Source organism: Natator depressus, chromosome 10 (assembly GCF_965152275.1).
Source record: "Natator depressus isolate rNatDep1 chromosome 10, rNatDep2.hap1, whole genome shotgun sequence".
NCBI classification, from domain to species: Eukaryota; Metazoa; Chordata; order Testudines; family Cheloniidae; genus Natator; species Natator depressus.
This window is the reverse complement of record NC_134243.1, coordinates 72525709-72540007: the sequence shown is the minus strand read 5'-3', so window position 1 is coordinate 72540007 and position 14299 is coordinate 72525709. Positions and strand designations below refer to the sequence as shown.

Here is a 14299-nt window from a genome sequence, read left to right as displayed (position 1 = left end):
CACTGCTCCTTTTGGGATATTACTGAGTCCTTGCAAGATGGACTGGTGACTAAAATAATAATAAGATTCATTTGTGACACTGGTATCTGCTATTCAGTCTAAGATAAAACTTAGGGGATCAGATCCAGTTATAAGCCATAATTGTCTCAGACAGAGAGTTGAGAAATCAAAGACTGAAAAATGTAACTTGTTTTTTTCTCTAAGTCCTTCTACCCACATATGAAAATACTACATAACAGGATCTGAAAATTTCAGTAAAATCCCACCTTAATTCAGCTTGAGAAGAAGTTAAGCTACCCCTAATATAAAACATTTGCTTTCCTGATCATGTTAGAGATGTAGATTTCTGAGACACATTTAATTTAATCAGTGCGATGCAGATTTATCAGGAACCGAGTTGCACAAATGGATTGTATATGGAGTTTTTCCTCCTTGAACAGCAACCAAACGGTAATAGCCAAAACAACAGTGCTGAGTTTGTGTATCTATTATATAATGTTCCACTCCATATTTCTGGTGTCTTTATCCAGTCTGTCTGCATTTCTTCTACCCCATCACACTCCTCTGGCCATTGTTCCATAACCTCTCATGCCTTCCCTAGACATCTATATTCCCCATGCTCACAATTTTTCTTTCTAGCCTTTATGTTCTGCCACAAACTGCCAGTACTGTTTCCACAGACCAGAGTTTCCTAACTAAAGGTGGTTATTGATGGACAGTACTAATGTTTTAATGCAGTAGCAGAATCAATAAACTAGGAAATATTGCTTTGTCAGATTTTTTCCAGCACATTCTGGGAAATTCTTTACTGCCTTGGATGGCCACAGAAGCTTTTCTTACGAGATCACACTCGAGCATGAACTATGTCTTCTCTCTGAAGAACTGAAGCTCTCTTACCCTCTAGTGGCTATAACTGAATAGAGCAAAGGGTTGCAGCTATTTTTTCTTTCAACAATAATCTTGCATCCACTAATCCAATATCATGCTTTGGCATCTCTTAATTTTATTTAAAACGATGTTAAGATGTTAACTGGAGCCCGGGGAACTGAATGACCTGCCAACGTGAATTAAAGCTTTATCTCCATTATTTCAAATCAAGTGTTTAAAATACAGAGAGATAATGTACAACAAAGAAAAAAAAGCAAGACAGAACTTTGGCTGTTTTGGACTGAAAGGACTAGAGTTGGAATATCTGGCTCCCTGTCCTGTGACTCCAAGCCAGCGAGATTCGAGAGACAGCTGTGTGCGCGCACACATGGCAGAAAGAGAGATCAAGCCACATTTGATCAAGTGTGGGCACTAGTAATTTCAAGAGCTTTAGTTAAAAACTAAACTGCTGAGCTCTTCAATTATTCCATCACTTTCTGTCATATTCCATTTAGCAATTTCTGGCTGTATCTCTGCAATATGAATATAGCTGTAGAGGGCCAGCATTATCCCTGTAACTGTTTGGTTAAGCCAAAATAGCTGCAGACCTGTGCCCAGGAATGTACATTACATGTCCTCTTTACAGAAGTATTTTTGGTGGCATTATACCTGGGTGGGGGTCCCTATCTACCATGTGCTGAAAGGGAGAGTAATTATTAATTTCATATAGGCACAAACAGCTTTATGAGGAAACTCCCCAGATGCTAGGTGTTCTTAGAAGAGCCAAATTAGGTTTTTCTAAAGTTACATTGTAATCTCCCGAAATACAGGATCTGATGCTGATATCTCAAGTTACTATCTTCATCATCTACCCAGAAGCATTTTGGGTGCTTTACAGAACAAATATAAAGCCAGTCCCTTTCTTGAACAGGTTTAACATCCAATATAAGCATGATACAATAAGTGGGTGTAAAAAAAAATGGCCCAAAGGGAAGACGTTCATGTGCATACTCAGTAATGGTACATGCACATCTTGATGGCACCATTCTATTTCTAGCAGCCAAAATACCTGTTCATTCCATCAGGGGAAACCCTCAACAGAAGGATCTGAGGAAATCTCTGCTCAGGAACAGAGACAGCATGGTACAATGTATAGGACACTGGACTGAGGGCAGGTCTTCACTACCCGCCGGATCAGTGGGTAGTGATCAATCTATCGGGGATCTATTTATCGAGTCTCATCTAGACACGATAAATCGATCCCTGAACACACTCCCCGTCGACTCCAGAACTCCAGCTCACAAGAGGTGGAAGCAGAATTGATGGGGGAGCGGCAACCATCAACTCGCCGCCGTCCTCACGGCCAGGTAAGTCAACCTAAGATGCATAGCTGAAGTTGCGTATCTTAGGTCGACCCCCACCCCAAATGTAGACCAGGGCTGAGAGTCAGGAGACCTGGATTATATTCCCAGCTATGCCACCATTCTGCTGTGTGACCTTGGGCAAGTCCCTTCATCTCTCTCTCTGTCTCCTCCTCCTTGTCAATTTACCCTGTAAGCTCTTCTGGTTAGGGACTGTTTCTTACAATGTGTCTGTACAATGGGCACCCAAGCACACTGGGAGTCTCCAGTTGCTACTATAATACAAACAACAAGAGGTCCAACATTTCCCACTCAACAGTCAGACTGAGAAAGGAATTAGAATCACGGCCCAGAGGGCCTGACAGTCTGCACCTGTGCTAAGAGTTTTCAAACTAGTTACAGAAAACCATCTTGGATGGATGGTGTGGAATCCTGAATTGTTCAAAAGGACTATTCACCCACAAAGAGAATACCGGAGGAGTGTACAAAAGGCACTAGCATGTTTGCAAACCTCCAGTAATGGAGATGCTACATAAGATGATGATATTTCTTGTGGGAGAAAGGGAACAAGAGATTTAAAGAGAAAAGGGATATGGGTTACCTTGGATGAAGTTTGTTTCTTCCGATTTGACCGCCTCTATTCATGCATTCCCACCATTGCAACAGAGAGAATCCAAAAGCAAAGGGAGGAAAACAGGTAAAGTGGTCAGTCAAATAATCTGAACACTGGTTTATAAACTGTGTTAAGGAAGGCATATTACTAGCACAGAGTTGGCTCTATTACTGCATTCAACCTAACTACCTCCCTCACAGATCATAACAAGAAAGAAAACAGAACACCTGCATTGCACCAGAAATAAAAGGAAACAAAGCATCAAGAATAAAAAGTCAAAGAGACCCTGAGCCATTAGTAAGATGCATGGCTCAAACTTTTGGTGCCATTTGATCCTACTAAGCTAATTTAAAGGCCTGTGGGGTGGGGGTGGGGGACAGCTTGCTGTTGAGTGCATAACATGGACAAGACCATTTTGCTCTTTAGGTATCTGCACTCTGAATATTAACCATACACCCAGGCATCCCCAAGGCTGCTGCCCAGAACTAATGCTGTACCCTCTCTTATCCCAGAATCCCCAGGGCCACTCTGACCCACATCCCCTTAATGTTGCCAGAGGAACTGTTCCCCAAATAAGAACAAATGCCTCCAGCAGCTCTCACGTGGACTGTGCACCTGTCTCGCCCCTTTCTGCACACAGTGACCTGGATGCCATCCCATGCCTTGCACACTAAATTAATGGGGGAGTTGACATCCCAGCCAAAAGGGCTTACACTAGTAAGAACAGCCAAAATTTCAAGGGAAGTGGTCAGGGTTTATTAGAGGACTTTGACATAGAGAGAGAGTCTCATTAATGACTAAGGAAAGGTCAGAACATTAACGGTCATGCTCGCAACATTTCTTGCTTTCTTACTTTTAAGATCAGGCAAGTCATTCCTTCCCTATTTGTATTGGAAAAGCTACTTTCTCACAGCATATATAATGCTAGGTGAGATCAGCACAACACAAATAAGCGTTCTGGAATTTTTTATTATTATTATTTGGTTGTTGTTGACATTTTTAAATAATTATATGCAGAGGGAGAAATATCAAAAACTTTCCAACAACACACTATTAAATTACCTAATAAACTAACAACTCTTCAAAACAGGCAGCTACTAGGAAGAAACAATAATGAAAGGCACACCTCTCTTGTGAAGTCTATTTCCTATATTCCTGAAAGCCCTTATTCCTTTTAATCACATGCTGCAGCCTCCGCCCAGCTCCTTCTGGGTTTCTATCACCACTTTCAACACTGGAGTCCCACGGCACTTCTGCAACAGGAGCCTGATCCAAAGCTCACTGAAGAATCTGGTGAGGTTTAAGGCTGTGCCTGGCCTGTTCTCATGAAAGCTTATGCCAAAATAAATTTGTTAGTCTCTAAGGTGCCACAAGGACTTCTCGTTGCTTTTGCTGATACAGACTAACATGGCTACCACTCTGAAACATAGCTCCTTGTGTCCATTTCCCTCCTCTCAGCAATGTGCACCAATGCAGGGCTGGCACAACCTAGTCTTAATAGTAAATCCTTGCTTTAACATTTCACACTGATATATATATATATTTCACTGGTATGAAAAAAAAATCACATCTAATTGGAGGTTTAACACCTTTTTAAAAATTCATAAAATCTAAACCTCTTGCTTACAGTGAGAAAATGGCATGTCCTGAAAGAACAGTCCTGCAGCTGTAAGGCATACACTTTTAGAGATATCTCACACACATGCACAGACCTACCACTCATTGAACTATATGGAGACTTGCTATTCGTGGGCTCACCCTTTAAAGCCACAGAACAGAAGCACTTGGCTACAGAAACATAATCAACTTTTATCCAGTCCAATGTGGTTGATTTTTAAATCGTGAACTATCAAGTTTTCTATGCTGAGTCTCATAGGATGAAAATAAAGGCGGCATTTCCCAGTATAGAGTAAATCAGATTAGGGAAGCTTTCTTTTTTTGTGCATTCTAGCTATAAATTTGATTTCCTAAACCACTTACAGTTCTCTTGAAGTCTCCTTGCTTGACTGTTAGACTCAAGTTTAACACAATCTCTCCCATGTCATCTTCTATACTGTTTGTATCTTCCAATTTTAAAATCTGTTCAGTAGTTCTGCAAGCAGAAAAGAAATGCATCTGTAGGCTCCATTTTACCTTCTGGTTCATTATTAAAGGTCACACTGAATTGTGCAAATTCTGTTTTTTATGGCTGATATTTAGCACATTTTAAAGTTTTCAAAATTGAGTCTAAACGTTAAAATATACAATCTAGCGTATTTCTTTATGGCATATATTCCCCCTCACAGCTTCCACAAAACATACAAAGTTCAGCACAGCGATTTTAAGTAATACCTTGTATTTCCATAGCAATTAATTAATACTGATAACCCATCACCTGCAGACAGGCAGAAAACTGATCAATGTTATCCCCATTTTACAGGAAAGGATATGGACAATGACTTGTCCAGCTGAATTGTCTGACAGTTAAAGACTGGACTTTGACTTGTTAGATCTGTGTTCAGTTCCTAGACCTGATGCAGACTTCCTGCATCACCTTGGACAAACCATTTCATCTCTCTCTCTGCCTTAGTTCCCCTTCTGAAAATGGAGATGATAATATTTCCCTACCTCACAGAGGTGTTGTGGAAATAAATTCACTAATGTTTGTGAGGCACTCAGATAGTACAGCCATGGGGCCCATAATGCAAGAAAATGCACTTGTCCAAGATATCAGTAAGTCAGTATAAGAGCCAGGAATAAAACATGAATTCCTGTCTCCCAGCTCTACATTCAGACTGACAACCCACAGATAAAAGATTAAGCTGCTGTAAAAGTGTTGAGATCATTTCCAAACTAAACCACAGTAACACATTTTAATAAATTCATATAGTACCTGTTGAGCTCAAGGTTGCTGAGCACCACAAATGCAGATCCCATGAAGTCAGAGGAGGCTAAATCTCGATCATATACCTGGTAACAAAATAAATGCATATTATTTTCACATCCTAAGCCAGTTTTGCCACATCAGAAAAAAGAACTGACATTTTGAGTTTCATCCCATATTTTGGGAATCAAAGCCTAGATGTTTCTAGGAAATTCTCCATTTCCGTTCTTTAATGTAGATTTTTAATTGACTACTTTAACAGCATTTTGAAATACCTTCTTGACATATGGTGAACAGAGTCATATGTGCAACAATGGATTGGGACCATTCCTATATATCTGGTAGTATAGTACAATCGAACACTGTACACAACCAGGCAGTTTTTTAACTACAGATGTTTTAGCAATTAGTGCTTACAACTGGTAGCTTGCAGCTCTGTTAACTATAAAGTTACCTCATAATGAGAAAGAGCTTTGCTGCTTGTCACCACTACCTCACAGGTAATAATTCTACTCAACTCAGTTCACCATATTCCACTCTTAAATTATTTCAGGTAAACCCCACTGATTTCACTGAGGTTGCACAGATGCAATTGAGGGCAGAGTTTGGCAGGGTAGGTTTAAATGCCTCCAGTCAAACAGATTATTTTGATTTGGGACATTCACACACTGAAAACACAACATCCAAGTAAAATGTGGCAAAGATGCATGTGCATTTGAATGTAAAGCTTAGAAAACATTGGATCCTAATTGTGTTTTGAATACATGTTCTCTGTGTCAAACCATCAAATTGAATAAATACAGAGCGAGAGCGCGCAATTGGTTCAGAGGAGCTTTTACCAATGTTTCAGTACCCTACACCAAAAATTTACCTTGACCCGGAGCTTCTGATCAAGAGTCCGTATTGGCAACACAACAGTTTCATCCCAAACTGGATTTAGGTTTTTGTAGATGACCTTACTTTTGTATAGAGTTTTTCCATTCAATTTAAATTTCACATATGGATCACTTGTACCTATTATAAACAATAACACAAATGGGATTAGTCTGGAAAACTTTCCAACACTACCAACCACAAAAAACAAACAAATAATGGAGGAGAAAAAGCGCAGGGATTCTGCTGAACATGGCTAAAAAGTGATTTGATGGGGAGAAGGGAAAAAAAGAATTCTACATTGTGCTTGTGTTCTCTGCCATGTCATCTTGGAAGAACCTTGGTTATTCTTATCTCTCTTTATTTTTTTTCCTTTTTCTTTTCTTTTCTTTTTTTTTTTTTTTGCAGGAAGTAGCAAACAGAAGCAAGGATGAATCTATATAACATACACAAACAAAAACACAGAATCACAAATAAAATGGGATACACAAAAAGGCCTGCAGATTTTATCAAAATCACTTACAGAAAATCTTACGGGATTCAATATGAATATAACTACGTTTGGCAGGTTTTTGAAACTAACCAACACAATGTAATAGAGAATTGTATCGCTGCTAAAAAATTCTATATAGACTCATTCAGAAGACCTACACAGGAGGGCTCTTATTCATTACTAATTTCTACAGGATTTTAGAGTAATTTTTATAGAACCCTATTCAGTTCTGTTGGTCTTCTTCTTAAGGGGTGGCTTAATAAGTAGTATGAAAACATTTTGATGAAAGACAAAATATCCCCCAATTAATCTATTTTCAAACACAACCTGCAGAAAACTCTTTTCTTACACAGTGACAGCAGAATTATATATATTAATATTTTTGGCAGGGAGAGGGAGGGACAGACAATGTTGCACAGGGGCTAAAAGGAAATTTGGTTTCTTGGTCCTCCAAGAGACCCACAGTTAGGGTCAGCCTCAAAACCCTCTGAAGTCAGTGGGAGTTTTTCCATTTTCTTCGGTGAGTTTAGATCATGCCCTTAGCTATAATTAGAAATATATATACATATTCACACACACACACACACTTCCTAAGTACACAGGTAGAAAAGAAATATTGAACAAAAGCATGCACTTTGCACAGAAAGGACCACACAGATAATCCACTAAATAATAATACCCAACATAAAATATGTCCAACAACCTTCAGAGGAGGCATTAGTTAGGAAATTAGATAAATTAACAAAAGGCTACACCAAATAGTCCTATCTATCTTGAATATTCCAATTCCCCTCTCCTGGAAGGGGAAAAAAAAAAAGAGAGTGTGACTGCCTTCATGTATTGGATAAGCAGAAGCAGCCTGCATTATAAATAAACAAACAAACCAAAACAAACAAAGTCCCCAACTATTCACTACACCAACGAGGTAGTATCAAGATTAGACAAGGGAAGGAACTGATGGAATGAAAACATGAATAGAGCAATGGAAGCAGGTGGTCTACAGCTATAACTCATCTGTTTCTTAAATAGAAAAGAAACTTTGAGTGAAGGGAACCTTTAAAAAATAAAATTAAATAAGCAAACAACCAAAAATCTAGATTCTGCAGGAATAAAAAACAAAACATAACCAGCCTCTTACACTAGGAAACACAAGCTCCATAGCTAAGCAAGTGTTCTGATTGCATTATTACACAGAAATGTATCAAGGCTGTTGAATGACCTTACTTTGAATGACCAGTCCTTCCCCATACACCCCTTTTTACTGTATAACAGCACTGTTCAAGTGAATCGGGCTTTAACAATCATTCTGATACATACACACCACATTTATATATATATATATATAACAGTGGGAAAAAACTATAATAAAAAAAGGCCTTTAATTAAATAAGATTGCCACTCTGGGATCAAGCCTTCATGCTTGTCAGCTTACTCTCAAAATAAACATCTCAAAAGCAGGCCCAGTGGTGTCACTTACTAAGGCAAGGCATACTGGGTAATCCCTAGGTATCTTGACAGCAACATAATGTTCAAACTCTTTCATGGGTGAATGGCAGCACTTGCGTGAAAGAAAATATTAATGTCTGGAATTAATAAAAAAAGGGATGATGATTTACAAAGCCAAACAAGAAAAGGGTGTCAAGTTAGTAGAGTGTTAATTGTTACGGAAAATAATTGAGGGAGAGCACGCAAGAGAAACATGCTGCGATTTGCTAGCTGAGCACAACTGTCTTACTGTCAGGAAAGTAACATCTCAACTAGGTAAGCAGGAAAAAAAGGGGTCAGCTGCTCAAGAATGCAACTCTGAGATTGACAAATGACGAGATGACGTCTCACTGTCAGCCAACAGATGGACTTTAACCTTTGCATCGGGAGCTTCACAAACAATGCAGCTCTATGGTACTTATTCTGACGGAACCAAATAGCAAGAACATAAAATCTTTTCTGGCAATGGCATCAGATTAGAAATGGAGCAGAACAAAACACTAAACCACAACCCTTTTTCAGAAAGGGTGGGGGAGGAATACTCAACTAATTTGTTTAGCTTTTTTCAGTGTCTCGGTTCTCTTTTTCTTAGGACTTGTCTCCATGGGGACACAGGAGAATTAATCTGAACTAAAGGTGTGCATTTAAATTAGATTAGTTAAACCACATTAAATCCCTGTGTGGACACACTCGTTCAGAATTCAAGTGGATTTAATTCAGTTTAGCTTAATTCTCTTCCAAACTGGGTAAGAGCATGGCTCAGGATTTTGAAATTTATTTTCAATAAGTTGGAAAATGACAGAAAAGTGCTCAATGACCTAGAAATAAAGCAAGCATGAACACATGCTGATTTGCTTCTTGGAGTCTTAAGCAAAAGCCCAATAAAAATAGAGGAAAAAAATGTGAACTCTGAAAAATGATTCTGTTGTGACTTTAAGATTTTGGGGCGCTTTTTTTTTTAATTAAAGGAAGGGTACTTATTTTAATGTCATTGGTTATTTTAAATAATTTTCACCATACCCATTTTATTTTTAATTAAAATCAGTTTCTCATTTTTTCCTTTTTCAAACTGTGATCCTTCCATGGATTTTACAACCCGTTAAGCAGCTGGCTTGCATTTAAAGTAATTAGTCAGACTGTGCGTGCTAGTCAGCATTGGCCAGGATGAAAGCACACTATATAACCCTTTCTTCCTTCTCCTTGGGGTTTATAACCCCATGGATTGTTAAATATACTTAACTTTCATATTAAAGAGTCATTCATTATCTTCTGCAGTTGTGAGTGAGCATGTGAATGTGGGGGTGTGTGTATATATTATATATATAAGATTACTTCCAAGTGCAGGGGGAGTTTATCTTCTAAACTGAACAGACAATAAGAGTTCAGGCACAAAAGCACTATGGACCTGCACTATTGAAGTCAAAAAGGAGCTTTGCCTTTGACTTCAACAGAAGTAAGGTTTTGGGCTATATGAAAGACCTTCTTTTTACACCATGCTTTTAGTGGATTATTTTTGAGTCGTATTTTTTCCTAGAAAAGCGGCTTATCCTGTAACACTGAAGGCCATTCACTCAGTATAGGTGGACTAAGTTCACTGGGACTTGAAGTTGCCTAAACAAACAAAAGTATTCTGCGCACAGTAACTAGATAGGGTTTAGTTTCCTCAGAAAGAGTTCATAGTGTTTTTAAATGGTTACTGCTGCCCTCTAGCAGCTATTATGAGATTTGCCACATCAACTTTATTTACTAACCCTACACACTTGTTTCACACTTTGAAAAAGGAATAGCAGACCTGGTGTTATTTCAAACCACATATTCATCTTCTAGAGATCAGTTTGCTGGGTATGCAAGGAATTAAAAATATCTGTATTTAGAAATACAAAGATCTATCGGTGCCACAATCCTAAGAACTCAAACAAAGAAAACCATACAGCATGTATCCGAGATCATTTTAATCGTTGTTTTAGGATATTAAATTCCAAATTTTAATATGGAAAAGAAAATGAATTTATTTCTAATAATATTTTGCAGACTTATTTTATAGCCATATGGAATCAAGTGTAATTTTTCAGCAAACCCATAGAAATAATATTACTACAGTTGTTTACAATAATGACAAAAAACATTATAAGATGGATCACTGGTATTTTTGTTTCAAATGAAAAAAAAACCAACACTCTAATACAGAAATAACAAAAATGGAATAAAATATCTACTGGGGGAAGCAGGAAAAAAATGAAAAAGCTTGTGTACTTGAAAAGCTGTGTGTGTGTTTAGAATGGTTTAGAAGCAAATACCTCCGGTAAACGATGAAGGAAATTAAACCAGAACACTTTGCCAGTGAAGAGGTGTGTGGAACATATATAAGCTTAGAAATGAGCCACTGCTTTTAGAAGGAGAATGTGAGTTGACGCCTGATAAAAAACAAGGAGGCAGACAAGAGATGTTTTGTAAAATGCACCTTGTAAGCAGCACACGAGATGTCTTGCAAAAGGTCAGAGCAACCCATGATGCAATAATTAATTAATACTGGTCTTTTTCTGAAGCAAGAAAGCATCCAGTGGCATTAAAAAGAACATGGAAGCTAAGGCACATGTTCGTTAGTGACGTGGGTAGAGAAAACCATAGGAGGACCAAGAGAATAGATGGTGGGAGTGCACCCAGGAAGTGATGAAGAGCATGGTGCAATATTTACCATAAGGGTAAAGCTTGTGTGTGCAGGAAACTGAGCTTTACGTTGGGCCAATCCAAGGCTGTGGAATGAACACCCACAGGAACTAAGGACCATCACAATCCTCACCACCTTCCTTCTGCATCAAGTGTGAAGCACATTTCTTTAAACTTGCCTTTTGTAACGCATTCAGACTGTACATCACACACACACACCCTCGCTCCCGCGCACGGTGTGCGCACACAAACTGCACAAATTTACCAAACCAAAACACTACACAATTCTCCCCTGGGGGAAAAGATGAGAGAAAGAACAAACCACATATGACAAGTTACTCACGTTGCTTGATGTGCTACTGGAAGCTGCTCAAATACTAGTGATGAGGCTGGTATAAGAAGCTATATGGAATAGAATCTATCTTAGGGTTTCACACTCTGCCCATCACCACAATCTCTGAGCACCTTCTAAAAAGGAGTCACTAAGTTCCTTGTAGAATTAATAGAGTCTTTGGTGCTTCTTTTGGGGTAAAAGCTCTGTGTGGGGTAGGAATTTTGGTTAATTAAACTTTATTAATGTACTTTTTGTTTTTTAAGTTGATTTGTTTCAAAGTTTTTTGGGTAGAATCAGTTGTCAATGTTGTGAGAGTGTCATTCTTACGCTGAACTCACAACGCGCTGGTGTGAGCACAATTAAAGGCTTGGCTACATAGCAAGTTACTGCACGGCAAGCTGGGGTGTGCAGCCGCACTCTGGGACCTTCGTGGTGCTGCTGCTGTGTCCTCTTGTGACATTACTATAAAAATTGTTAACAAAGGTCCCAGACGGAGCTATTTATGGTGGCAAATTTTGTGATATGGACACCTGTCCATTGAGAACAACCAACAAGAAAGTTATAGCAACTCACCTCTCTGAAACAATGACTGCTCTGATAAATGCAAAGGGCATCTGGGAGAGAAGAAATGTATGTTCCCAAAGGGAATCGCTCAGCTTCTAAGGCGCATACACCTACACATGCTTGTGCAGGCTGGTTTCTTTTTAGAACCATGTAACTGCAGCATAAAATCTATTGCATTGAGCAGATCTCTGAGAAAGTTTATGGAATGTGAGGGCCTTACGTGACAAGCTTTTTCTTTTTTTAAAGCCAACACCATATAACAACTTTTAAATGGCCTTCCCATGAGGATTCCACAACTGTATTTTTCATTTGTTTTGTGTATGCCAATTTTCCATGGAGTATGTATTAAAAATGTGGAGGATGTCATGAAAAACTTTAAAAAGTGCAAGTAAATTTCAGCTGGCGAAAGATGATGGATTGAGGGCTCCAGAGACTGAAGTCCTCTAATTATACACAAAATAGGCACAATGGAAGCACAAGATTCCCCACTCCCACTTGGGTAATGGGACTCTCATCTTTCATTGAAGGGACCACCACTAGAGGTGTGAGGGGAATTCAGTCACCAAGTCCATTCAGCACTTGGCCTCTCTGCAGGGACTGCCAAAAAGCCAGCTAATTAGTGTCAACTGTGATGGTGTCTAGTATGGTTTGGACTCCTGCCCACGTGGAACTCGATTGACACCAACTCAATCCACATAGGGCTGCACAGTCACCTGATCTCATTAGTGTAATGCCTCCCTAACCACGTCAATATCACACGAGGAAGGGAGGATGGATTCTAATGATGATAAGATCATTCCATAACATCCAGATTGTGTTATTTTATACATTTTTGACAGCACCTTCCATTTAGAGTCTTAATCATTTGGAAGTTATATTTTCTACAGTACAGTGAAACCTGTTTTATGCAACCACCCCAAGGCCCAGGAAATACTTAACAGGTGTTTTTTTTTATTAGAGGGAGAAAAAAATTGTATTGAAAAATTCACAGACATTAGGGCCAGAAAAGACAATCAAGTCTGACCTCCTGCATAATGCAGGCATTACCTAAAAATGCTTTCATGTGGTTGCCTAAGATAAAGGATGGATTGTTGGAGGCGGTATTCAGCATAGGTTTGAGATTTTACGTTTTTCTTCCCAAAGCTTGATTGACACTGCTTAACATTTTCTATTAACAGTTCTCGTTTTTAGATGAAACCACTCTGGTCATGTTCTTTCCCCTTGCATGTCCATTTCTCACGATCATGCAAGTGATTGTGTGTACTGGAATGAGTGTATGTGGGAGGCAAAGTTGCAGAGTTACATGCACAAGCACTTACAGAAACCGAATTTGCAGCTGGCACATCCCAGTACTCATAGTGAAAGTTGTTGCATGTTCCAGCACTCAGGGAAGAGAGACAACACAAGGTGATTTACCTGGCAACTTGTAACTATCCAACATGGCTCAAATTCCAGATATTTGCAAACTGTTCACAATTAAGTCTTAAAGCAAAATCATTGGGGTAGAAAGTTGCCTAGTAAATCTGAATCATAGATCTGAGGATCTAATGATCTGATTGCAGATACCATGAAAGCAGAGAGAGTCTACATTTATCAAATAACTTATTTACTGTGAACTATTCAGTCTAGCTGTTATGAACACTTGCATTCTAAACAATAGTCTTATTTGCTGACAATGTGCTCAATGACATATTAAAAAACAGCACCTTCCACTGTGGTCTGGTAATCTGTAATCACATTAATAGCCTGGCACTGGATAGCCGAGCATTGTGAAAGTATCACAGTATTTTTTAGTTATGGCCCAGTTTAAATAGAAATGCTTTAGGTATTCATTTTTTAAAATTTACTTTGTACCGAATGGCGAACCTCAAAGGATCTAGTCAAGTGAATCCCAATCAATCCGCAAAGTCATGAGATGGGCATGCAAGAATATAGAAATAAGCACCTCATGCAGGGGTGAATACTCTCCTGCTCTGCCTGGATTTGGGAAAAAGCGGGGAAAAAGCATGTGAGGAAATCAAACAAACAGATCTGCACACACACTATCTCTAAAGAGATGAAAGAAGACAGATCAAACCACGGAACAACAGGAAGTTATTAGGAACCCACAGAGAGAAAGGAAGAGACTCAAAGTTAATGTTAAAACTGACGCAGAAGTGTAAAAGTGTAAAAAAATCAA

General features: G+C 38.9%; 1 protein-coding gene across 1 annotated transcript in view; it reads right to left on the bottom strand.

Moving 5' to 3' along the window:
- Positions 1–14299, bottom strand: part of MCTP2 (multiple C2 and transmembrane domain containing 2) — a 164781-nt gene that overhangs the window by 97054 nt on the left and 53428 nt on the right. Inside the window, exons 5-8 of the mRNA XM_074966514.1 lie at positions 6576–6718; positions 5714–5790; positions 4822–4933; positions 2830–2865 (exon numbers count right to left, since the gene is read on the bottom strand). Coding sequence (XP_074822615.1) covers positions 2830–2865; positions 4822–4933; positions 5714–5790; positions 6576–6718 — 368 coding nt within the window. The remainder of the gene's footprint in view (positions 1–2829; positions 2866–4821; positions 4934–5713; positions 5791–6575; positions 6719–14299) is intronic.